General features: G+C 29.6%; 1 protein-coding gene across 3 annotated transcripts in view; it reads left to right on the top strand.

The window, feature by feature from the left end:
• Nucleotides 1-27,436, top strand: part of LOC129980540 (influenza virus NS1A-binding protein homolog) — a 60,582-nt gene that overhangs the window by 20,177 nt on the left and 12,969 nt on the right. The window contains exons 1-7 of one of the 3 annotated variants that reach the window (XM_056090884.1): nucleotides 10,908-11,196; nucleotides 23,309-23,504; nucleotides 24,322-24,503; nucleotides 24,607-24,731; nucleotides 25,009-25,082; nucleotides 25,185-25,367; nucleotides 27,030-27,309. In XM_056090884.1, coding sequence (XP_055946859.1) covers nucleotides 23,340-23,504; nucleotides 24,322-24,503; nucleotides 24,607-24,731; nucleotides 25,009-25,082; nucleotides 25,185-25,367; nucleotides 27,030-27,309 — 1,009 coding nt within the window. In that variant the 5' untranslated portion in view covers nucleotides 10,908-11,196; nucleotides 23,309-23,339. Of the gene's footprint in view, nucleotides 1-10,907; nucleotides 11,197-22,515; nucleotides 22,776-23,308; nucleotides 23,505-24,321; nucleotides 24,504-24,606; nucleotides 24,732-25,008; nucleotides 25,083-25,184; nucleotides 25,368-27,029; nucleotides 27,310-27,436 lie in introns of those variants that run through there. The other 2 variants (XM_056090882.1, XM_056090885.1) reach the window with 2 other exon arrangements.

Below are 27,436 nucleotides of genomic sequence, written 5' to 3'. Positions count from 1 at the left end.
AGAAATATTTTTCAAGATCTTTTTTTTGTTAACGTCAGTGATAAAATTTGTATCTTTTACTGGATCACTTCTACACATGGTACAGAATCAATCATAGTTATTGAACAAGATATTGTTTGTATTACAACAAATTGTACTGTCAATTTATAATTGGCAGTACAATTTTTATAATACAAATATCTGTCTGTTTTATATCTAATACATCTGTCTGTTTTCATCCCCCTCCCCTTTCCTCAAGTTTATGCAGACTTTAAATAGCAGTTTGTCATATGGATTGTATTTTTTTTTAAATGTATAGATTTCAAAAGTAGAAAAAAGAATAGTTTCAGTAGATTTAGATAAAGTTCCCAGATAGCACCGGCTTTAATATAACACATCAATGAATAATAATCTAAAAACTCTTATTTTTAGTTAATTGTTGTTTTTTAATAATAAACTTTATTTCATCATCTTATCGATGATAGTTTAAATAATAGCATCGAGATTCTAATCTGAAATTTTTATTCCAAATAAAAACCTAATACAATTTAAAATTTAAACCTAATTAAACCTAAGATTCTATTTAGGAAGGAATGGATATAAGCCTAGTAATATATGTGCATATTTTTTATTAATATTTTTAATTTTGAAAGTAAAATTTCTTCTAAATGCGCTTATTATACTATCCACTATAAAATGTTAAAAGGAAATCCACTAATTGTAAAATATTCCTTGATTGTATTGGAAGTACTAAAATGGGATTCAAGGTAGTAACAAAATGATAACATTTTGAGATTAAGAGATTTAATTTATAGACGTCTCATGCTGGTGTATAACGTGATAAGTTCAGGAATCTGAGCAATAGTTTTTTCCAACTGGCATTTTTTGCTATTTCTTTAGAAAAGGCAGATTTCTTCACTACTCATTACATATACCGATGACACCTTGATCTTTTATTTCCCTTCATTGTCTGTTCATTCTTTTTATCATCGATTTATTTAAAATTGAATCAAAATGTAAACTATATCATAATAATTTCGTGTTCTGCATATGTGCAAAAAACAAATTCCTCCTACTTCCAAAATCAGCTATGCTTTCTTTTGTTATAAATCTTATACAAAGATGTAATAGGGGGCTTGCTCCTTTTCCCACATACACCATTGCTACTTCGTTACACTTCTTCGGAAATTGAGAATTGTTGTCTCTGAAGCAAATACTTCATACGAGGACAAAACACTTTATGTAGAGATTAGAAAAATAAGCTGGTTGTGGAAGTACCTGTTTGTTTGACATATAATTGTATAACAGATAACTGTGTTATTTTGAAAAATAATTTGATACAAGGAGGTGAATATTCGCATATTTGTGGTGAATCCTGGTTTCTAGCATTTCGTGCAAGCGCCTGATGCAAACAATTCTATAACAATTTGTCAACTGGTATTTTTTACTCTTTTTTTGGAAAAGGCAATTTCTTATCTTATTGCATATACCTCGATAACTTATTCTTATCCACTTCTTTTTGGTTCTTTTTGATCATCGATGCCACTCATAATCTCATTGCTGCTTTTCCGTAAGCTGACTGGATTATTTGAAAAGTTTTGGCAATAGATTTTTCTAGTAAAACACAAAATTTGGAAGCTGTTTGAAATTTAATATTTTCCCTCCGCAACGAGAAGTCTTGAATGCCTGCGGTCACGACCTAAATACAAACACGTTAATCTACAGCCCTGGGAAAGGCATATTTTGCCCCTTCCCGATCTTGCAGTTTTCCGGGGTTCATTATTCATTTTACCGACAATTTGCAGAAGCTTCTGGTTTTACGTCCACAGATAGGGGTGGTCCTACAATGGGCCAGATGACAGATTCATGACCATATCCATTAAAAGCCGCGTTTCTACGACTTGTCCACTGTAGACGAGGCACACTACCTCCCCCTCCCTTTCATTCTCTCTTGCGGTTTTCTGGGGTTCTTTGATGCCTGTTCAGTTTACCTATAATTTGGCGGTAAACTAGACAGGCAACAAAGCACCCAAGAAAACCGCAAGAGACGGAAACACAGAGGAAAGCTGCCTTATTTGATGGTGCACAGGTCGTGGATTCGGGTGAGTCGATCACGTAATACATTAATCTTGCTCGGCGAAAATTGGCTTAATTCATTTACTTTTAGAAAGTATTTAAAAAGTTCTTGAGTTTGTGGAACTTTTTAGTTAGTGTATCGGTTAAACAATTCAAATCAAAATTTAAAAATCCCCCATGATCTTCGTGGTGTTTTTCCATAGTTATAAAATTTAAAAAGAGCATAAAAAAAGATCTTATATGTAAAGCTACAAATAACTTTAACTAGATATTTTTTGGTGGGGGGAATTGTTACTCTTTAAGATTTAAAAGCTTTTTAACTGCAATAACCTTGAAATGGTTCGTCAAGTATTCCCTTTCCCAATAGTATTCCCTTTCTAAGCGAATGGCCTAGATTTTATTTCTACCTTTTCACACTTTGATAGCCTCTGTTGGGATTCAGAGAGAGGGGGGAAAAAATCCTATTATGCGTTTAATAGGATTTCTACCAGAGTTGAAGGGATTATCTGAAAGTTCTTAAGAGAAAAAAAAATTATAAGGATGGTATAGTTATAAATAATAATGTTATTTTAACTATTCTTTGAAGAAGAACTGTGAAAAATTTTCCGTAAAAGAAATTTGTTAAAGTTCTGAACATAAATTAAGATTTCAATTTTTCTTTCTTCAAAATTCTTTGCTTTTTGTAACATTTATTGATTATTTTTTCTTTTTAACCTCAATAAAGTATTAAAATTTTATCCACAGAAATAGAATAACTGAATTGTAGAAAAATAGCAAAGATTTTAATGATTTTTTTTTTCATATTTAAAAATTGCAAATGCTCAATACATAGAAATAAAAGAAAGATGGATATTTTATTATCATATAGTCTTTTGCCATTTGAGACAAAAAGGTAAATATCTGAATAAAGCAAAATGACTTTTATATCTAGAAATTGTAGGGAAGATGATGGTACTACAAAGCTTCATTTAAAAAAGGCAATTTTCATTGTTTGTTTGGTGAGTGTTAATCATGATTATTCTTATATTTTTAATATTTATCATTAATATGTATATTATATTTTTCAGCGTTGTTTAGTTGTTTTAATGACCCATTTTGAGTAAACACCTTATTGATCTATTTAGGGGAAACATTGTAATTTTGAACCGTGGTCTAATGAAAAGGATGGCATTTATTTGAACTGGTACTCCTCTGACCATACTTTGATACCACTCAAGCAGGAAGTCTTGTGATTCACAATGTCAAATTTCACGTACATCAGGCTTAATTACACAATATATTTCAGTAGAATCGGGTTCAAACCCGAAACCCTCCGGCACTGAACCCGTAATTTTATTATTAGGCCAACGTAGCCATGTTTCCTTTCAAATATAACTATCGAGGCATGTATTTTTTAAAAACTTTCCCACCCCCAAATTTATAGTAGAAATGCTTATAAGAGCAGATTATTCCAGTGTTGCCAATTGATGCTGTCGGGTCGGGAAAAAATGAATGAAAATCTGATAAATGAGTTGTTTGAAGAAGCTTAACTTTAGTTAGTGTTTAGTCAGTGGTGTATTTCCTAAAATTTTAAGATTTAATGCCGCAAAGTGAACATTGACAGGGATGTTGAATTGATCACAGTCAAAAGCCATACCCAGTCTTTTTTCTACTGTGTATAGGCAAGGAAAGGGGTTCTTATAAAACGTCTATTTACATTTTGACATAAATATTCAAACGACAGCGATCACAGTCTCCATATCTAAGAAGCAGCGGATGAAAAAGCAAGGTTGAATGATTGGATTTCTTTATTCATCCATCTCCATCTGTTCTCTATGCATAGCCTTCACCCCCTCAGGGAGGTTCTTCAAGGTCCGTACCAGTTTCTTCTGACGTCAATACACTGGCGGTGACCTTGAATTATTCTGTCACATCAGCCATGAACTTCAATGAACACTAGTGTATGAATGAGTACCACGTTGAGTCCTGGAATGAATTAAACTAAGATTAGATTATGTAATTTTTTTTCTTCATACCCTTGGTTGCTTTCTCTTTTTTTTCTTCTAAGTTTTATTTCCCCCCCACTCTACTTTTTTCATTTCTTTTTGTTTTTCTGATCTGTAAATATTATTTTCCATGGAGATGGACAGAAGAAAGAGGCTTTTTCTGTGATTTTTTCGTATGAGAGACTTTTGTATTACTACCTCAAATTATAAACTAAACTTCTTACACTCTTCTCTGGTCTCTAATCTTTTTGACAATGGAAAAATTTTCATGGACCATTTAATATTCTTTCAGTACGAAAAAAAAAATTAATGAAAGAATTAAAAGCTTGGTTAATTGTATATAATAAGTTCAATTTATCTGTGCCATCAGAATTAATTCCTTTCCATACCATCTAATTTCATAAATAAATGCAAGCCTGTTTTAATCCAAATATAAAAAGTACTTTTGTTTTAAATTAATGAATCGTGCCAATCTTTACTTTACCTCAGGGGTGGGCATTAAGTCGACCGTGATCGACCAGTGGATCACCAAGCCATTTTGGGGTGACCGCCTTTACTAAGACTTAAGATGCATATGCTAAAAGAAATATATTTATGGAACACTGACGGCTGTTATTATTAATTTATATCTTGCTATTATTATTATATTTGTAGTTATGTAAATAAGTACATATTCCGCATTTATTACTAAGTTATAATAAATATTGGAGAACTTTTTAGCTCACCATACGCCACTACATGGACCGCAACAACTTGAAAAAATTAAAAGTAGCTCCTACCCCGGAAAAGACTGCCTACCCCTGTTTTACCTGAATCGCATTAAACGAATTAAAGAAAATTTGAAAATTTTGTTTCGAAAATATGCAAGCCGTGACCCTATTCCATCTTTCACTTTTCCCGTTTTACACTTCTCTGTGATCCACCCCACTTTGCATGCAAGATTTTAATAATGGACTTAGAATAAACAATTGGACGTAGGTAAAATACATTCTAAGCATCCGAAATTAATCTTCATCCAATTAGTAAAGTATATATGAAGACTTCAAATAAATATTATTGATATTAAACGACTGTAACTCTTTTAAATTATAGTTATACCCCAAACAACTTTAAAAAAATAACATTTATTTAAAAAAAATGTCAGCGATGTCTTTCGAACAGAAATGGTGTTCTTAATAATTGCCTGCATTTTAATAGTTTACAGCATTTTAAAGTTATATATATATATATATATATATATAACATTTTTTGTTGTGAAGCAGGATGTAGTTTGAAGACAGTGAAGACTTTTAACATTTTTAAATTCTTTTTAATATCCATCGGGAAAGCATAATTATTTACAAGCAGAGACGCGGACAAGACGTCCGCCACAGAGCAGTACAAAAGCCGGAGTGGGGAAAAAGGGCCGAAATAAATTATCCGTCGCCTTATATAACCTTAGATTTTGATAGGGAAAATATTTCTTCACAGTGCCAATATATTAATAAGATTCTGATAGGGATTTCTGACGCAAGTCGATCACATGTAAGGGAAACACAGGGATCTTTTAAGAAAGAATGTGCTTACTGGACATTTTTACCCCTTCACGCCGAGCGTGTGAAAATATCGGCGTTTAGCTGACTAAGCAATTTTATAAAGCTTCTCTTGAATTAATTAAGTAGAGAAAGTGGAATTGGATCACGAAATAAGAGAATACTTTAGAATGAAGTTACTATGGGCTAAATTAAGATGAAGTTATTATGAAAATTAATTAAATTGAAATTAGAGTTAAAATATCATTACATATATATATATATATATATATATATATATATATATATATATATATATATATATATATATATATATATATATATATATATATATATATATATATATATATATCTTTTTAATTATACCAATTTTTTGACATATAATTTTTTTTCTATTTTTAATTCATTTGATTAAAATATTTTAGGCGTATTTTACAATATATTTGATTGTCGAAATAAAACTCAAATCGTTTGCATTGTTGCTGCTATTCCATCTTAGATTTTTTTTTTTCGCTGTTGATATATGAAAATTCCGGCTTATTTTTCCTCATTTTCATATTTTAAAATACTCATTTTCATTTAAATTAAATATTAGTTAGCTCTTTATTGGTGTAATGCCGTTGTTGGCACTCATCCTATATTCATCAGTCTTACTCAGCGACAGCAGCTTTTTCTTTCTATTTTCAGCAATGATATTGAATAAGAGGTTTTGTTGGATAATTCAATAAATGCGGGTCTTCCGTACTCAAACGCGGAAGTACTGGCAAGTAATGTTCATTGACTACACTTTTCTACTTTTGTCAGTGATGACGTAATTAAACGACATTCACACTTTACGTTTTAAAAGAAAGTACCAAATATTTAAAAGAATATCATCAAAATACGTTTAAAAATTTTTTCTGCTTATTTTCCTGAACTCTTCCAAGGTGAATGACGCTTATGTACGTTTGCGTTGGACTCTCCTCAAGGAAGAACGCCGCAAAATAGAGCTTTTCATAAATTCCAGAATTTTTATTCATTTATACATTAAATTACAAAATTCAAGTAAAATTTATTAATTATTCATTTTTAATTAATAAATTTATAAATTAATAAAGTTCATAGCGTTGTTATGAATAATCCGGCAACAAAAAGTGCTAGCTTCAACTGAAGTTGAGATAATTGTTTTCAAAGCCTCATATAGTTTTATGCGTACAATTTGATGCTCAAGTTTCCGTTGAATTAAATAGATGTAATCCTTAATTCCTTATCTTGCTCAAGCTTTTGATAATTGAACTGCATGGACGTTTAAGTGAATCGAATTTTTTTTTTTTTTTTCCTGTTCAATTTTAAAGATTTCTTCTTTTTAAATTTCCGCACTCTATTTTGGATGCGAAAAGACGGACATCGATTAATTTTTTCGCATATATATATATATATATATATATATATATATATATATATATATATATATATATATATATATATATATATATATATATATATATATATATATATAAGATTCTTAGAAGATTCTGAATTTGGTCGGATCACTCTCTCTCTCTCTAATAATGAAAGCAAATACGCCTTCAGAGTTAGCAAAATCGTGTTTTGATTGCATAATTTTTCTAGATCAACTTATACCGGCTTCGAGACTGTTACACTTGTTGCTTAACTTAGTTTAGTTTAATTATATCTACGTCCTGTTTTAAAACAACATTAGGGCCTCGTAAATTTTAATCATGGTCAGATGACAAGGACGAGACCTGAGCTGGCACACCCCTCTCCAAACTTCCGCACCACACCAGTGGGGAGGGCATTTGGCCCCGACGGATTTAACTTGCAAAGACCCGCTTACACGATCATTCTTCGGTGGAATCGGGTCTCTAACGCTCTGGTTCCGAAGCCGAGATCTTACAGCCAAGCCACCGCGGCCCGGTTTTCACTTGTTGCAAATTCTACATTGCTGTTCTCTAACACAAATTAATTCCTTTGAAATCGCTCATTTTATCTCTAAAAATCTTTCAAATATTGCCAACAAACTATTCCAGAGCATTTTGGCGTCTAAACAAACCATCTCTTCATAGCTAAATTCTGCTTTAACATAACCTATTTGTTCTTGGGAATAAGTATGAAAAGTTGTCATTTCCTGTGTCCAGAGCTAAGAAACCTAAGTCAGCATATATTGATATTCATTCAATATTTTGAAACCGTCATTCCACTGTAGTATGAGAAAGTATTGCACTTCAAAGATTAAATGTGTATTATTTCTGCTTATACGACGACTTCTTGAGGAATTGGGCGGTCTCCAGTCACAAATGCCAAGACTTTGCCACTGAGCTGCCATGACCCACTAAATGGTTAAATAAATGTTTCCCAATCTTTCAGTCCATGTTGCATCTGAAAATGCTAATGTAGGTAACGTTCTTCATGTAAAGGCATCATTTCTGAGCAGTGGAATAACAATGAAAATGAAATTAAACATTAATTTTAAGTTAATATGGTATTTTTTGTGTTTTCATATACGCGATATTTCTTACATACGATATATATTTCATATATAATGAACATATTGCAATTGTTAATATTGTGATAATAATATTGTAAATATTATTGTAATCGTTAAAAAATTCGAACTCCAGATCTTGACGTATCTCCACATTTCAGACTTTTCTGAGTCCTAAAAACATTTTTGGAATATGCCTTTCTATCTGTCTATGATAAAGATAACTTATAAAGCTTCGAGTTAGACAGATAAAATTTGGTATGCAGTCTTTACAACAAATTTGTGAATTTCTGCCGAATTTTCGGCAAAATCCGTTCAGAGAGTCACTATTCGGCTATTCGAACATAAGTTAACACGATAACTACAAAATGAAGAGAGCTAGATAGATAAAATTAAGTATACAGATTTATCATCTGTAGTGTAGACATCTATCAAGTTTTGAGCCACATCGAATTATGTGTTGACCATCGGTCGGTCTGCACCTACAGAACATATAAACGCGATTACTTAAAAACGCAATGACTAAAATATATCAAATTCAGTAAGGGATTTTGTTACTCCAAATGTAGTTTTGTGAATTGTGCATTTTAAACACAAATTCGATTTTGGATTGCTATTAATTGCATGCCAGAGATTCATCACTAAAAAACTTATCAAGAATGAAACAATAGATTCAGAAAAAGTTTAAATTCATGACAAAAGTTAATATTTATTGACGATAACCAATCCTATGCAAGGTTTTCTCTGCTTTTTTCCCAAAATGCACAATTTTTTTTTTGTGGGAGATGGGGGATAATACCTTTATTGGAGAGTATGCAAGAAAGTTTTGCGGAGACCATTTCCCCTGGTTAGTTAATACACTTTCTTTTAACATAATCACATTTATAGACGATATTATCTGGAAATTATTTGATGCGTTATGCGACTTAATATGCAAAAATTGCTCGGTTGATCTCGAGTTACCGTATTTGGCGTGTAAGTATTTCTTTGCTAGCTGATGTAGTAATGAGTATTTAGAAATACAGTTTTCCCACCAAATCGTAACTAACTTTTTAATTAACGAGTGGAAATAGTCTTCTCGAAATTTTCTCGCATACTCTCTCTTAAAGGTCTTATCACCCCTTCCTCTGCAAAACATTGTGGACTTTAGCTAAGGCAGTAAATATTCGCATGGCAGTGGTGAACGATAGTTACAAAATATAGATCTTTGGCATGAATCTAGTATTTTTAGTATTCTGAGAATATGTATTTAGGATACCTTTTTCCTGCCCGAGTGGCACCAAAATTTGATACAAAACTATAGTTGTAATCACAAGATAGCATAATGAATTACATAGACTTAAGTCAATGAATTTACTAGGGCCGTGGTGACCTAAGATCTTGGCTTTGGGGCCGGAAGGCTTCAGGTTCGGGCCCCGATTCCACCAAAGAACTGTCATGAAAGCGAATTTAGTGGGCCCTAATCCGTCAGAGCCAAACGTCTTCCTGCTGGTGTGGTATGGAGGGAATGCCAGCTCAGTTGCTGTCCTCGTCAGCTACCCGTGTTTCAAAATTACGAGGTCCATCCCAAAATAGCCCTAGTTTGTATAGTATTTTTAAACCAAGCCAAACCAGTATATTTACACGCATGCGAAAGTACAGAAAAGCAGACGGCCAACCATTAGACGGATTTAGTTAAAAATTTAATGAGTATCTGTATTTTAGATGCTAAACCTATATACTAAATTTTTTCTACATAGTTCTTTGTGTTTTATAGTTTCGATATCTTGCACTCGAAAGCAAGACATTTAGACTTCCTGTGAATGGATCTCGTTTAAAATATTATCAATATCTACAAATTTGATCGTAATTCCGTATATCATATATCATCTTCTAGCTTAAAGCGTTTTTCAGTTATCTTTGTCAAGAGACAGACGCATAGAGATAGAATGACAAAAATGTGTTTTTCGGACTCAAGGTTTATCAAAATCTCGAGTTCGAATTTTTTGATGATTACAATATTTTCTCTATACTTCGTATAGAAAAAGTAAAAACTAATCGAAATATTAACAGTTTTACTCAACAAATGTAGAGCATAGAATCGCACAAGAAAAAACATTTTTACACCATTTTAAAATTCAAACAATTGCCTTTTCAGACATACCAGTTTTATTTCCATTGAATATTTCCTCCGATTTTAATGGATTTTTAAAAATATTTTAAAGTATATTTTACAACAATACTTTTTATTGCTGTAACCACAACGTTTATTCGCATGCACGTTAAATTCATGTCTTTGTGTGCAAGATATTTTTTTTTTTGTATACAAGTCATTATATAGAATATAAAGAAAGATAGACAAATCAAGCTTAATACATTGTCATGTTACAAACTTGAGATAGAGATACCGCTTTCCTTGAATTTTTTTCTCTGCGAATCATCTTAGGGAATGCTTACTTTATTAGATATATATATGAAACTACAAGCTTTTAAATAAACGAAGGATAAAATGTTCTTTTTATTAACAAGATGCTTTTAATCTATTCGTCGACGATTCCTACACTATTTCTTTTTAAATCTGAAATTAATGATACAACGAGTTTTGCCAATCCTTGATGTCATTTTTTGAAACAATTTATAAAATAACTTTTTTAGGAGTTGTTTGATTTTTGGAATTCACTTTTATAAATTTAAAATATTTGAAAAATTAAATTATTTTCCTAAATTAAAAATTAACGAGTCCCGAAAATTATTCAACAGCTCGAAGGATCGCCGTTTTTAGCTGGCACTGCGCCAAATAATATCTTAAGCTATGCCATCTGGCGGCCAAACACGCGCGCAATATATGAAGTTCTAAAAATCGATAAATCAGTCGCCAAGTGGGCTTCCGAAATTTTGTGACTGGTCAGAGAAGAGCGGTTTCAACTGGATTTCTACGTTTCACCGTATTCAGTGTTGTTGCTGTTTTACCCGAGACTGATAAACTTCAACGTGTTTCTGCTACTCTCAATTTACACCGGTCATTGAAATATCGTTAGTTTTCTTGCAAGCTGCTTTCCAAAATTTTGAAAATTTCAAAATACGCAGTTCTAGACGCTTGGCCGAATATGGATGCTTGACACAGGTGTATTAGCTGGCTTGGCTAGCTATTTTTATTAAGGTAAATATAGTTAATCCTCCACTTGTTGCATTGATATTTAAATAATTAAATTTGTTTTAGTTTCTTACAATAACTTGCTTTGTTTTTTTGATTATTAGGGCTTTCTGTAATGGGTCAAAACTTTTTGAATATGGTTGTTATGATTCGATAGAGCACGTCTATAATTACAATGTCCCTTTGATATATTTTGAAATAAGAATGTTATGAAATTTTTGCTACTATGTAGTATAATCATTCTATTTTACCTTTTTAATATATTTTCCCTCTTCTAACTGATAAAAAAATTAAATATTTATATTAAGTTATTTAAGCCTGATCGAAACATTTGCCGCGAAGTAGAAATTTTTTAAATTACCCAAAAGTTTTTATTTTATATTTGGAATATTATTGTGATCCTAAGGCAAAGTTACGATATCTTATATTTAAATCCAACTTTGTAAGGGTGATAATATTTTTGACATAATTTTTAAATTGACCTTTTTTAAAAACTTTTTATAGTTGTATTTATATAATAAAATGTCAGTCATAGCATTTTAATGTCGCTGAAATAATAAACTATGCTTAGCTGATAAATTCGATCAAAATATAAATAAAAATTATATTTAATACTTTTAATTTAATTTAATTATAATTTTTTTTACAAATTATTTGAGTATTTTAAAATGACATTTCTGAAAATAAAAGTGGGCGCTTCATTTTCTCCTTTTATTTGCTATATTAAAGAGCATATTCTTTCTTCAAAAAGTACTTTCATTTAACAAGTTTAAAAAAAATTGCTGAATTTTTTTTTTTCACTATAACTGTTGTGGAAAATGTGAGGGGAAAAAATTGGAGAATGACTCCCATTTTGTAAGACATAAAATATTGATATATACGATTTCATTGAAATGATCTATTTATCTACATGTTTTGCTGTGAACCATGGTTTTATATAACTATAATATTTTTTTCATACTATGCAAAAATGTGTGGCTAAAACATTTTAGCTAATTTTAGTGTTACTGAAATAGTTAAATGTATTTGATTGTTTATCTCCCCTCAGTTTTTAAAAATTAAAAATATAGAATAGTTTTCTCAGTTAAACAAATATCAATCCCAAATAAAAAAAATCTGTTAGTTGTTTAATTTTTTTTTTTTTTTATCATGGACCTTTCATCTATTGGCTTTTTATATTTCTTAGCATATGTTTAAAATAATTACAAAACTAAATGAATATTCATTTCAAATATTAACTATGCATGCATCTAGAAGAAATAGGATATTGTGAATCAGGGCAAATATTTAATTAGATTTATATATACGAAGCTTTCAGAATAATATGTAATTATAGTAGTATGGAAATAAGCCAATTTACTAGCACTAAAATATATTGATTTAGAGTTTTATTAATTTGTGATAATTTTTCAAATATTTTATTTTATGATAAAATAAATTATTTGAAATATAATTAAATTATAATACAAATTTTTTTTTTTTTGCAAAATGACCTTATTAAATAGAAGATGAATAAGGTTTGTTTTGAGTAATTTCATCTAAATGTTGCTTTCAGCATCTTATTTAAGTAAATTTTCTATTTAATGAATTTTATGGATGAAAATATCATTCTTTTCATGTGCTGGTGACTTTTGCATGCCTTTTAGATGCTGATTTTTTATTCTTCCTAATAATAATTTACAAATATTTTAATACTGAGGTTCAAGGATGTGTTATTTTACATTGATAGTAAAATACCCAAAACTCTGATTATAATTGGCATGGAGGTGAGCATTATTTCACCATAAACTGTATCTAAAAATGGATTAAAATTCTTGTGAGAAAATCTGGTCTGTTAAATTTATTGGTACTTTTGAAACCTAGATGTAAGATAGCTTAAACAGTTGATGGCACTACAATGAAAAATAGGGTATTAAATTATGATTTTGAGCAATATCAAAAGTGTTTTAATAATAAAAAGTCATTTAAAAACTGTTCTTTAAAATTGATGAGATTTGAATTTTCAGAATGCTTTTAATTTAACCATAACTCTTTTATCTGTATTTTATCATACATATTTGTAAATTAATTAAATTTAGCTTGGATCTATTTGAAGTCCTATCTATTAGTTTCCATCTTTGATAAAAAAAAAACATGTCATCTTGTATTTTTTTTTTTTTTTTTTTAATTTGAAAGATGACACGCAAGCTTTTACGTATTGCAGATCTCAAACCTTTTTTTTTTTTTTTTAATTTTTTTCTAATTTAAAAAATAATGCTAAATTGTATGCAGTGCTTTTAATTACTAAAAGCTTTTTAATACTGCAATAGTTAACATTCTTTTATTTCAGTTGCATCTGTATCATTAAAACGTACTGTAAGTTTTCAATTATTTGTATTTAGTAGCAAAGCATAGGATGATGTTGTGATTATATATATATTTCTTATTGAATATATCATATATAATTATCCATCATAATATACTGATAATAAATATGTAATTGAATTTGACATTTACAAGACAAATATAGGATGATTAATTATTAGCAAACTTCTGAAAACTCATGGTTGAGCTTGATGAAGCATGAATATACAGTAAAAGGACCAGTTTAAAGAAATTTAAAAAGAAGTCATTATTTTCATTTAATTTTATACATATAAAACATGCTGAAATGTTTTAAAAATTTGCTATTTCAAATTTTTAAAATTTTGCATATAAAAATAACTTGGTTGCTGTTAAAAATACCGAAATGAAAATAATTTATCAGCATTCTTATTTTGATAGTTTTGGTAAGTTATATGTACATAAATGAAATAATGGAACTGCTATATGAAATAAGATGTTGAAATATTTTTTAGTATTACAAATAGTATCTAGAATATGATATGTAAGCTAACTTTTAAGTTAAAATAAATTTCAGGCTTAAATATTATATTTAAATTTTTCTGTGGCAAAAGTCGTTATTCTTTCATATGCATTTGTGCTTTATAAAGATTTATATCGGATTATTATTTTGTTTCATTAAAATTGATCAAAGACTAAGCTAGGAAAAAGAAAAACCTTTCTTTTTTTTCCTCTTATTTCAAAGTCATAAAAATTACTTAAAAAATTAGCTATATCACATATTATTGTCTTTTTAATTATGAAAAATATATTGTACTGGTTTATACTTTTAATTGGGTTTTGTGAAAGTCCAAAATATCCAGCACATTGTAGACTATTTGCTAAGGATAAACTTGTATACTATTTAGACTGGGATTTATTTTTATCACCACTTCTTAAATATAGAAATATAGTCCTTAATATATTTTTAAAAATGAGATTTTTTTTTTATCAAAAGAAAAAGCTGGCATCTTTCCAATATTGATCTAATTAAGTACATATATTTGAGAGTTGATTTAGTCGGTTATTTTTTAATTACGAATTTATTTTTGAAGTATAATTAGAATCTTGGTAAACTTATATGAAGCATTTATTCTAGACGTTATTTATATTTACTGTTCTTTCCATTAATTCGTCAGTCAGCAATTAAATAATAGAGAGCCAGCCGAATAAGCGGAAATTCCTTAATCTTGCTATCAAGTAATTTTTAAATGTGTAAGGGGAAAAAAAACATTCTTTCTACCGGCGTTTAAATAACACGTGAATCGTCTGGGCTGCCACACGTGACTAAATAAATCTTTTGCAAGCCTTCCCACGACCCTGGTAGTTATTTTAGTCTACTACGTTTGTTTTATTTATTATTGTCAGCATTTGTCACGTAGGTGTAAAAAGTAAACGCGTTGTATGCGGATTTCGTTTCGATGACTGAAAAATTAAATTGTCCATCTGTTCAGAGAATTCAAAAGTGGAAAATAGTTTAGTCTTGATTCCGTTTTATCTTCGTAAACTTCGCTGGAAACGACGATTATAGCCGGGAAATTGCACGTAAAAGAATAATGTATAGAACTAAAAATGTGCGGCAACGCAATCAATTTACTTTTCTAAGTCAGATAATAATCAGTGAATAAAGCAAACAAATTTTATAGCTTTATTCACTGTGAACATCTTTTGATATTTTAGAAGAAATCCATAAAAGCTGTGATTAATGTAATTGTATTCCTAATTCTTGGGATTTTTTTTTAATTATAGAGAAAAATCTACTATTGCCATTTAATTACGAATTAAAAATTCTCGCATTTGATAGTCAAGATTGTTTTTGCTGTACTTTTTTTTTTAAATCCAAGTATAAGTAGGTCATAGAACAACTTCTATTGAACAGTAGGTGCGCATAATATTTGCAGTATGCTGTCTCGAATTATAATTGGTACTTGTTTGCAAGTTCTTAGATCTGGCTCGATTTGGAAAGTGTGGGAAAGAAACTGCACTGTGGGTCTGCTGAAAAAGTTTATAAGGGTATAAAATTAAAATAAATTATAAAAGCTTTCTGGGTAAACAGAATAATTGATAGATTTTCTATTCTCGTAGATATATGTTCTGACAGAATCCAAATGGCTATATTTAATTTGCCGATTTGATGTAAAATAATAACTTAGATAAGTCTTTTTTTTTTTTTCTGTTTCATTTACAAAAAAATGACTTATACAAGTTTGATTGAAAATAATATATTTCAAATAAATGTTCATATTTTTACAGAAACAAAAATCAAAATCCCCAAATATCTATTGCAATTTTTGTATTAATAATTTGCTGTGAATTTTTGTATCGTATGTTTATGTAATTATTATATTTGTCGTAAGAATAAGAACGAAATATAATAGTTGTGTGTAGCATAATTAACTTTAATTATGCTGCAATACTTTAAAAATGAGAAGAATTTCCCCTCTTATTTATAATTTTACTTGCTCGAGCGGAATTTTAACAATTCCATGTGAGGCTAAAGCATTTTTTGGACGATTTTTTTAAAAAATATCCAACCGTTCTATTTCATTGCATTCGAAATCATTAACGTCGTATATCATATAATGTCGAATTATCATTAAATGTTTCTAGACCTGCCATTCATATCCCCTTTTAAATAATTAGCAAACTTACATGGAATCTATAAATCTCCTAAATTTTCAATGAATCAGTTGAATCAATGCAGCAACAATTTCTAAAAAGATTATTTTTTAAATTGATCAATAAAATAATATAGATTAAGGGTTAAGATGTGAAAGTTTACTGAAATTGAAATATAAGAGGCATAAACAGGATCAACATTGTCGATCTCTGAGGAAAAAGTGCCAGCATGGAGGCTCCTAACACATCCAATTTTTGGTAAAACGTTTTTTCTTTCGGCAAACCCAGGACAAGATTTTCCTATTCCACAGGATTGCATAGACCTTAAGAGTTGATCAACATTTTTATATTTTTCTGAAATTTTTAATTAAAATTGGGAATAGGCCAAGTTAACCAAATTATGTATATGTTTGCAGACTACCTATATCACATCATGAATAATAGTGTATTTGCTGTTGTTTCAGACAGTGCTATCATGTGATCACTGTCAGATATGCGGTACTATGTTATCTAATATTACAACTGATGTCTAAAATTTTCTTTGATTACTTCTACAAGTTTCATAGAGCGCCACTTCAGTGGTTATGACAGTTGCCGAGTTTTAGATGTACTAAATCTGTGTTTGTAATTTCTTTTGTAGTTGAAATTATTTAAACCCATAATATCAATAAATTCAACATAGTTAGGATTTAAAACTGATTAAAAAATATTTATTAAAGTGGTCTCTATTAGGTAATGAGCATCGCTACCCACTTTCCGCATCGTTAAGACCTTCAGTACCTCGTGTCTGAATAAAATTAAACAAAGAATGGGGAAGTAGGGCGAGGATGGGGTAATTCTGGCATCATGCAGTCTAGTTCAGTTTCGAGGAAAGCGAGGTGAAAAAGAAATTTAGCATTGTACTGGGTTTCTTGGGTTATTTCGAGCTCGGAGTCTCCCATGTTCACGTCATCTGTTGTAGAACGTTGACTTGTAAGTTGCCAGCATTATCTTCTACCTGGCATCTGGAAATTTCTTCAGATTTAGAAGACATTTTTTTTTCCCCTTCTTTCAGAAACTTCGTTTGGGTGTTCGTGCATAAAATAGATACTTATTTAAATAGAAACACGATTGTCAAAATAAATTCTCGATTAAATTTGGAAATATTGTGCGAGTAATGTTTTGAGATTTTTTTTACCCTAGAGTGTATGCAATGAACGCAAATGTACATCTTTGGTCAGTGAAAACTAACTGCAATAGATCATATCTTGTTTTAGTTGAGTAAATAAGGGGATGTCTGTTACAGCTGTCTTGGACTCTTTCTTAAAAGGGCGCGAATATACAATTTCGTCAGTTAAAAATAAATCTGTATACTAAGAAAGAACTGTATTTGTATACAAATACAATACAAATACATACTCATGCTGGCGTCCGATTGTCTCGCTGCGCCCGTTTCACTTTCTCGTGTTTTATCTACTACGAGGTCATTGATGAATGACGAATATTCTTTCGTCGAATATTTGTTCCGTTTATCTTTGTTCATGTTACTTTTTAAAGTTCACCAAAAAAAAAAAAAAAAAAGGCTTGGATTTATACAGAATATATGGGATAACCAGTACAATTCCAAATGTTTGTTACGAATTTACGCATGAGTAAACGAGTTATATTCGATTGTGGGAGGGCGAGAGGGATATTAGACTTAATTTCGTGCCCAAAGACTTTTTTTCAAAACTTTTGCTAGACATTGAATATTGCCATCCAAGTGCAATCAAATATGGGCCGAACAAAAATGATTAAAATAATTTCAAATTATATTATTTTTTTGTCTTTATTTTTCTTTGTGATCCTTTTTTAAGTAGTTAATTTTTTCAGAATTATCGTTACTTTTTAAGCGTTCTAGAGTATTCCGATTTGAAGGTCAGAAAACTTGGTCGCAATTGGTGAAGGAAAAATTAAATTCTAGGTGACGAAAAAGAGAAGGGGGAAAAAATGTTCAAGATGACAATGGCTGGTTTTAGAATTTCGATTCTTTCTCTGATATGATGGCATGTATTGTACCTTATAGGTATTCTAGAATTTAATCTGCATATTTCACAAAGACTCTAAAAACTAAGACACGAAGTAATTTCTAATATTTTCGAGTTCATTGGAAAAGTTGCATGAATGACACGAGTAGTCAACTCACTTTTAATGATTTGTCACGGAATCGTATCTTGAGAAAAGAAATAGTCATCAAAATCTTTCTAGTTATTGGGCTGATGGAAAATAGTTCAAAGTTCTGCCTAATAACTGGCTTTATACATTACGGCGAATTGAGAAATTTCTGAATATGGTTACAATAATGGAAATTACTTTAGTATTTCCATTATTGTAACCATTACTTATTAGTATTAATAAAATATCAATTTTGCCATCCGGTGTAAATAGTTGAAATCGGTAATCCCACGTCTCATAACCGGAAGAATTTTTCTTCTGTCAACAGGAAGGAAAAGGAAATGAAAACTAATTTCATTGATATCTGTAAGATTGAAGAAGGCATCCTCTACTGTCATAGTTTTTGGTTATCGGCAATGCAACGGGCATATCGATGATGGAATACGATTCAATAAGAAATATCATTCTCATCATAATTTCGCACAAATGCTTTTTTTTAAAAAAAAAAAATGCGTAATAAATATTGCATTACTTGGAGATGGAATATTTAAATTCTACTTAACTTTTGATAGTGGAAAAGCACAATTCTAAAAAAAAAAATTGACATTGGTGTTTTAAATTAGCATATGAGGATCCTTATAAGGATAATATTTTTTTTTTAATTCATGAGATTTCAATCGCATGAAATTTCTAAAAAATCTCGTTTTTGAGCTATCATTATTCAAAATACAAAACATCGAACAAAAAAAAAAAAAAAAAAAAATCCCATCGCAGTAATAAGCATATGGCTTTTGTCATATGCTCATTAACACATTCGCTGCCGCTGGCGCGTCGCAGATAATATATAATTGTACCAAGCCATCTATATTATTAGATGACACCTTCTCTGCTGCAGTTAAAAGATAGCAAAGAAGGGATCATATAATTAGACAGAAGGCCCGGATATCAGGCTTGAACCGTGGCAGTGAACGTGTTAAAAGAAGCTGATTAAGATAAGGGGTTAAAAAGATATTATAAAAGGGGCGTCATGTTACATTCATTTTAAAACTTTTGGTAAAAATTGAACGACTAAAAATAATGTAATATACCATTAGTAATACTTAGTCTGAGAAGCTTTACAATAATACTTTTCATTTTCTAAAAAAGCGCATTTCAAATGAAAACTTTCCGCAATTTCTTCAATTAAAAAAAACTTCATAGATAGTAGAACATTTGATTTATTTATTTAACGAATCAACGATTAGTTTAATTAATTCAACTGTAAAATACAGAAGTATAGAGTACTAAACAAACGTTTCATTTTCTGACTTTTGACAAGACTGAAATGGTTGAAAAATTGCAAAAAACGTTTGATTGATGTCCTGCTTACTTGTGTTGCCGCGGCTCGTGTATTTTGACTTGCGCTTGATTTTCTTAAGGTCAATTGCGAGGAAAAGACCAACCTACAGCGAACCTGCATTTTGTTGAGACCTCCGTGCACTCGTGATGCTTGGCAGAATGGAACCCGCATCACATAGATGTAATGAAGCTGTTGACTCAATTTTTAACATTTTCAATAGGATGTATAATTTTCATTGAGAAAAAATCAGAAATAATGAATTATAGTAATAGTTTCAATATTTTGTGTTCCTAAAATAAAAATCATTCTGATCGATTTTTTCTAGAACATAGTGACATCTGTTGAGAATTTTTGGCTAGATTCACAAAAGGTCACCACTTGATTTACAACTCCTTTCCAAAGTAACATTGTTATGAATATTATTTATTCCTAAATCAACCGACAGGAGAATTCCAAAGAAATCAACTTAGTATCCAAATTTATACCACTTTCTTAAAAGCATGTGCGGTGTAATAAAAATTTCGGAGGTTTCATTAGAATATCTCGATTAGTCATAAAGAGTCGAATAGTCGTCACAAAGAGTGGTTGGTCATTGGTTTTTGGTCTATCCAATAGAAGCAGACAAATTTTTAATATATCCAAGTAAAGAATTTCCATCGGAAAAGAACGGATTGAAAACTCTTGGATAACAGCAGATTTAGAGACAGAATATGCCCTTCTCAGCGATTTGACGAGAGACAAGTTGGAGATTTTTTAGCTCCCCGAAAGTTAATATCCATATTTTGTATAACTTATTTTTGCAATTCTAATTTCAAACAAAAATTGTAGCTTTTTTTTTTTCATTAGCATAATTTATTTCATAAAAGGATTCATTCCAATATCGACTACTGATAAAAAAAATATTTCGATGTGGTTACTGTCCACATCAATTACATCACGTTTCTATGCTACGTCCCAAAATCAATCTTTATTGTCTATATTTATTTGTAGAATAGAATGATCAAATGTTTTTTCACAGAAATAGCCCCATTCTTTTGTAATCTCATTGATAAAAAAAAAAAAATTAAACTCCTGTTGTGAAAATAAATGATTGAAGATGGATTCTGACATCACTTTTAAATTCTTTCATTGTAAATGTTAATTTTTTTTTTCTCTAAAAGAACGTATAGTAACTAATTTTTTTCTTTTGATTATATTTGCACTGAATTTTTATTATTTAGGAAGAGTGAGCGTTGTTTTATGACTTTACAAACTAGTCATTATTTTTATTAATGGCTAGGAGTGCAAGGAATGATTAAAGAATACGCTGCGTCCTGTGAAATTTCAGTAGTTTATATTTTGTCATGAAATTTATTAGATTTTTTAAATCTGATTGTTAATATGTGATACGTGTAAGGGGAGATGTGACAACGTCTTTAAAATTAAACGCAGAAATAAAGGATGCAGTTTTTTTCGATTATTGCAAGCTGTGTATGAATAAAATGTTATTTAATCCATTTGAAAATTTATTTCTTTTCTAAGTAGTTCTGGAAAAATTTATTTTTTAAAGAAAAAGAATTCTTTTGTTCAAATTTATTTATTTTTTTCAGAAAAAAATTTTTGGTGGAAGGAATGATGCCAGTGCCTTAGCGATTGGGAGGCAAGGGGAAAGGGGAAGAGTCTAAATTGTGGAACAGTCATAGGGGCAAAAGTTTAATGTACTTGTATCAGTTTTTTATAATGAAGTATTAAAAACATTATGCATTGTCCATGACGACATTTATATTGATGACAAATGGGAACGAGGGAAAAATATCGTGTGCCATGCACTAGTTACCTTTGCTTTTTTATTGATCATTGTATGAACCCTTTTGCACTCGGATGATGCTTTTCACTCACAATTCAAGACGGTGCACCAATTAGTTATTCATTTTTTAATTTTGATTTTTAAAATATACCTAAAGAATAGTAAGAAGATATAGATTAATTTTTCGGTGAAACTCAATTAAAAAAATATAATAAAGATATAATTAATATTTTTATAATGAAATGTATATTTTTTTCGTAGCAATAAGCAAATCCTTGTGTTAGCAGAATAACTTTGCATCGAATTACTTTTCCAGCTTCCAAGTGTAAAGGGTTAATCGTATCTTATTTTGAAAATGAAAAAATACTAATTTATTGGAATTCTTTAATACAAGAAAAAAGATGAAAAAAGTGTTGGAGTGCGTGGGACACAAATATTTGTTATTCCTCTGCTTTGAAAGTAATTTAAAAACGAGAATTTGCGTTTTTCAGGGTTTTAGATTCATGATTACCATAATTCATAAGTGTATATCAGTATATATAAAACACAATTATAATTTTTTTCTGATGTATTAATTTATAATAGCAGATATGCTGTAAAGTTTTAAACATTTTCTTTCAAAAAGGTTATGAAAAATTTACATATAACAGCAAAAAATTTTTTATGTATTCAGAACTTTTCTACATATGTAAAAAAAAAAAGTGATCTAATGTCCATTTTTCATACAAAAAAAATTTACCTGAAATTATGCTAAATTTTATTTTTTTTTGGTCAGTGCCTATGAGAAAAGTATATTGCAGAATTGTGTATAATCTCTGATTAAGTTTGATCAACATTGATAACGCTTCCCTTGTACCTGCCTGAGGATACAATTTGTGGCATATTAGCTCATGGATTTTTTATTCACTTAAGAGGATTGCTTATGCATCGATTTCTGAAGTAAAAAAAAAAGTCAAACAGTCCTTGCAGTTTGCGTGTAGTTGTTTCTTGGCTGATTTGGCGACTTCCTGCAGGTCAAATAACGTGCTCCTCCTCTCCATTTATTTTGTTCGCTTTATTCTTGGCATCTTTTCAACCGCACCTCTTTAGTAACGTGTGCAACTAGGACACGTTGCCGCTATTGGATGCTCACTCCTTCATTTCGTGCCGGAGAGCGATTTAGTTCAGAGATCGGCATCTCAGTCGATTTACCGCGGGTTTCAAGAGTGCCTCGTTAATTACTCTGGAGTAAACGGTTATCGTACCATGGTTTTGTAGGTTTAGGTGTTTTGACGATCAAATTATCAAAGTGTATTTCCTTCATATCATTTGGTGGATTCTAAAATCCGCGATGCCGACCACTACCAGGTAAAAGATTATGGAAATAATAAACCGTTAATTTTTTTTAGTGGAAATTATTTATCGTTCTACAAATTGAAATTTTAAATCCTTTTGATGCCAATCATACTATATATAGGCAACTTTTTAAAAATTTCTATTTTTAAATTTAACTTTAGATTATTTTTTCATCAATATTTTGATTCAATGTGAATTAGGTAATATTTTTCTTAAAACAGTTTTTGAACATTGAATTGAGATATCATTTTACTATATTTCAATGGTAAAATTTTATAATAAGAACTTAAAAATTTTAATGCAGTGAAAATTATTCTTTCAAAGTAATATCGAATGTAATATTGCATATATCTTTTTTCAATTTATGCTCGGAATCTAAAAAATCTTCACATTTCTTAAAAATATAAAATTATTTATATTCTGTTTCGATTTTTCAAAGCAGGCAAATGTTTTATTTGGGTTGTGATATCCAAATATTAATCTGTGTGCATTAATTTTTCAAATATATGTCATAATATCAAACTAAATGCCAATTTATTTTTTAGATCCAGTAATCCTCCTGTTAACGGATTTGTAATGAATAAGACACCTTCATCAGAAGGGATGGCTGTTAAAGAAGTTAAGAAGGAAGCGAAGCAATCGGATGTTTTTGTATTTGATGATATAGCTTACAGAGAGGTGATATTTGACAATTTGAATAAATTGCGCAAGAACAACCAGTTTTGTGATGTTACTTTGCAGGTAATTATTCTCAGCGAGAAATTCAGTAGAAATTGTAATAATGATTTTATGACTGAATATATAATTGATTTTTAAGCAATTAATAAATTTTAACTAGTTTATTGAATCTTAGTTCAAATGTTTCTATTCTCTCTTATTTTTCTTTGCAGTTTTTTTTCTATTATATTAAAAGTAAACTTTGGGAGGGTGGCCATTATTTTAAAGGGACAAGATAAGTGTCTGAATTCAAAATTTGAATATTTTTATAGCAATCTAAATTTTTAATGTTTTGCTTTATCATGTAACATTTTCATATAATCCTTAAATTTGTTTCATTATATATTTTTTGATGAATTTATTAAGAATAGAATGTTACTTATTCTTTATAAAATTCTTTTTTTAGTAACACTTTTTTAAATTAATTTTTTAATACATAATTTTTATTAAAGTTTTTAGAGAAAAATTGGAACTTAATATTTATTTTTAAGAATGAAAATAGACAATTCATACACTTCAAAGTTTCTTTAATTTTCATTATCTCCGAAATTTTATTATAAAAGATTAACAAATTCGTGCAATGGTTGATTTTTCTTTGCTAAAAATTTTAAACTGAGTAAATATGTTTCATAAAATATTGTAATTTTTAAAAACTGTTAAGAGCTTAATTCTAAATATCGAAACATGTTGTAAAGTGAGGATTTAAAATTTAAAATTTTCAAAAACATTTTTGGGTAATAAACATTTTTGTTTTATTAAGGTTTTCTTGACTTATTGCTCTTTGTCCTGTCTTGTAAACCTGTAGTTCTTCTGATTTATATGCTATTCTTATGAAATATAGGTTGGAGCTTCTCAAGATGTTAGGGAAATCCATGCTCATCGTGCTGTGCTTGCTAGTGCTAGTCCGTATTTGTTTGATATCTTTACTGCTGAAAGTAAAGGCACCAGCAATCAGTATAAATTTACTGGAAGTTTTGATTATGATGCCTTTGAAAGTCTTGTAAATTATGCATATACGGGCAGGTAAAATGGATACTAGCTTTTTTAGATAATTTTTTTAATGCTTTTTTATTTATTTTTAAAAAAATTTAAAATAGAGTACTTAATTTTGTATATTGTGTTATAGACTGGAAATTCCCGCAAAGTTGGTGAAGGCAACATATGTTGCAGCAAGCAAACTGCGCATGGCTTCTGCTGCAAAGCAATGTGGCAAATATCTTGTGGATAATATGACTCCAGACAATTGTATTAGTAAGTTGCTATGAAATTTTACAATTAAAAGTATTTCATTATATAGTATTTTTAATTTTCTAAAATTTTATTACATTCAAATTCCATATATATTATGAATTATTAAAGAAAATAAATGAAATTTTCAATTTACTTTTCACTATTCTTATTGAATTTTCACTTTCAAATATATTCTGCTTGTGTATTTTTTATCTTTAGGATTTTTTATAATAATAATGTAGAAAATTAATCATAATTTTTAAAAAATAATCGTAAATACATTGACTTTATTTTTTAGGCTTGCGATCACTTGCTGGTATTGCTTCTAACCCAGATTTGCTGAATAAAGTTGACAATTACATTCGCCAGAAAGTGAGTGTTTCTTGATATTTAAAAATAATTTAGATGAATTTGTTTCATTAAAACAATTTAAGTTTTAAGAAATTTCCTAAAATTTTTATTCACTTTTTTTAGATTGCTAATGTCATTAAATCCAAAGATTTTCTTGCCTTGCCGACTATTCCTGTTGAATTGTTACAAAATAGTCTTGAAGAGAAAAATGCTACAAATTTGAAACACTTGTGTGATATGGTTGTGGATTGGGTAAAGATGATGATTGATGACCAAAATTACAGATTTGAAGATTTGGCTCAAAAGGTATTTCTTCTACTTCCTTTTTTAACAAAAAATAATAAAAAATGTTGGTAATTTTAGTAATTTGTATTGGACATTGGTACCTGCACAAATCTGCTCAGTGAACTCTTAACAAGCTGCTTTCCTTTTGTGTTATAAAAAAGTAAAAAAAAAAAAAAAAGTTTTGAAATATTTCATATGATATCTTCTACTGGGAATTGAAAGCTGGAAATATTAAGGGCTACAAAAACATACAGAAATAAATTGATTTTAGAAAGCAGTATGGGGCCGCAAACACCACGCAATCGCTACATGAAGTTATTTGACAATGAATTGCATAAATGATGCAACTCATTAAAACAACACTGTTTTAGTGGAATAAAAATTCTTGATAGTATAACACAATTGTATGACAACAGTATTAGGAGTTATATGCTATATGACAGGTGTTATGGCTATTAGAACAGTGTCAACAACAAACATTTGAATGCTTAAATGTTCAAAGGATTTGCTAACTAATATATATAATATGAAATTTATATAATATTTGTTTGTGATCATCTTAAAAAAAATATCAATAAAATTTGATTTTGTAATTTGTAATATTAGTAACTGCTAGGCAGTTGCTAAAATACTTCAGATTTTTATGAAAAATTAATTTTGTGGTGTAGAGGGTAAATTAATCTGCATGGTGGCTCAAAATTCAGCACATGACATAAAAACTAACCATAATTGCTTAGCACATTCACTAACAACAATTCACTTCGGTTCACAATCAAGCCCGTTGCTAGCACCGCACGTTATTGCTACACCAATATATGATTAACCAGAAAAATGTTTTTATGTCTGTAAATATTTTTGATATTAGAGGATGAACAAACATTGAAAAATGAAAAATTCATAATTTGTGGAACTCTTATTTGAGGATATTTTACATTTGATAATATCAACACAAATCGGACATAACCACAAACTGTTTAAACTTCTGCATGTTTGTCAGAAGTTACACAATTACCACCACAGACTTGCATTTGCCAATTTGTTTTTTTATTCTCATTGGCGACTACGATTCCCATATTTGGCGATTTTGAATTTTATGTACACCACTTAGCCACCAAAAATCTATTTAGTATATCTAACAGTTTAGTTTCAGTCTGTATTCTGTGCTTTATTTCACAAGAAGCAAACAAATTTAGAATTCGTCTGCAAGTGGCAGACTTGTCATATTTGGAGCATTTGTGGTTTGGTTTGTATGTTATAATGAAATATCATACATAAATGTATAACTTGGAAACCATGGTAACAATCTGTTACTTACTCCATCTTTTGTTTTTTGTTGGAATGATTTTATTGATCATTTTATAATGATAGCCTTTTACAAAAATATCAATGTTTTTAAAACGGAACATAATTTGAATTTAATTAGACTGTTGCACACCTTTTTGTGCATATATAATATAACTTATCTGATCAATTTTTTTTAAAGCAATTAATGTATTAGAATATTCAAAATTTTTGATATCTTGAAGTACTTGGTATGTTTGGTATTGAAATTAGTGGGCAATAATATACACAAGCAAATGCTAGTAGTATGTGAATAGTGAAATATTTTAGTTTGAAATGTTTTCTGATGTTATCTATTTATGGAAGTAGAAATAAATTATAGTATTTTTTTAATCCTTATAGGTGCATATGCTATACTTGAATCCAGATCGTACATTGCATGACTGCACTGATATAGAAAATGGAGATCTTCAAGATTCTGAAGTTATTCAAGATTATAAGAAACTGTCGAGTAAGCTTTCAGTTCAAAGCACTGGTAAACCCAGGAGCAAACCTGCCTCTCAAACTCCTGCCAAGCCTCGCCAGTTTCTTTTTACAAAATCTGACTCGAGTTCATCTTTATCCTCTCAGTCGGATGAGGAAGACAGTGATTGGAAAGTTATTGCTACAACAGTTAATGGCGGTAAAAAATTACTTCTTGATACTTATATAATCAGTTAAATTGCACAACTGTAATTATGTAACAAAAAAATTTCCATTTATGTAATTCATGCATCTGTAAATAGTTCTTGCTTTTTTTTATATAATTT

Source organism: Argiope bruennichi, chromosome 8 (genome assembly GCF_947563725.1).
Source record: "Argiope bruennichi chromosome 8, qqArgBrue1.1, whole genome shotgun sequence".
NCBI classification, from domain to species: Eukaryota; Metazoa; Arthropoda; class Arachnida; order Araneae; family Araneidae; genus Argiope; species Argiope bruennichi.
The sequence above is the reverse complement of the archived record's forward strand: the minus strand, read 5'-3'. Positions and strand labels throughout refer to the sequence as shown.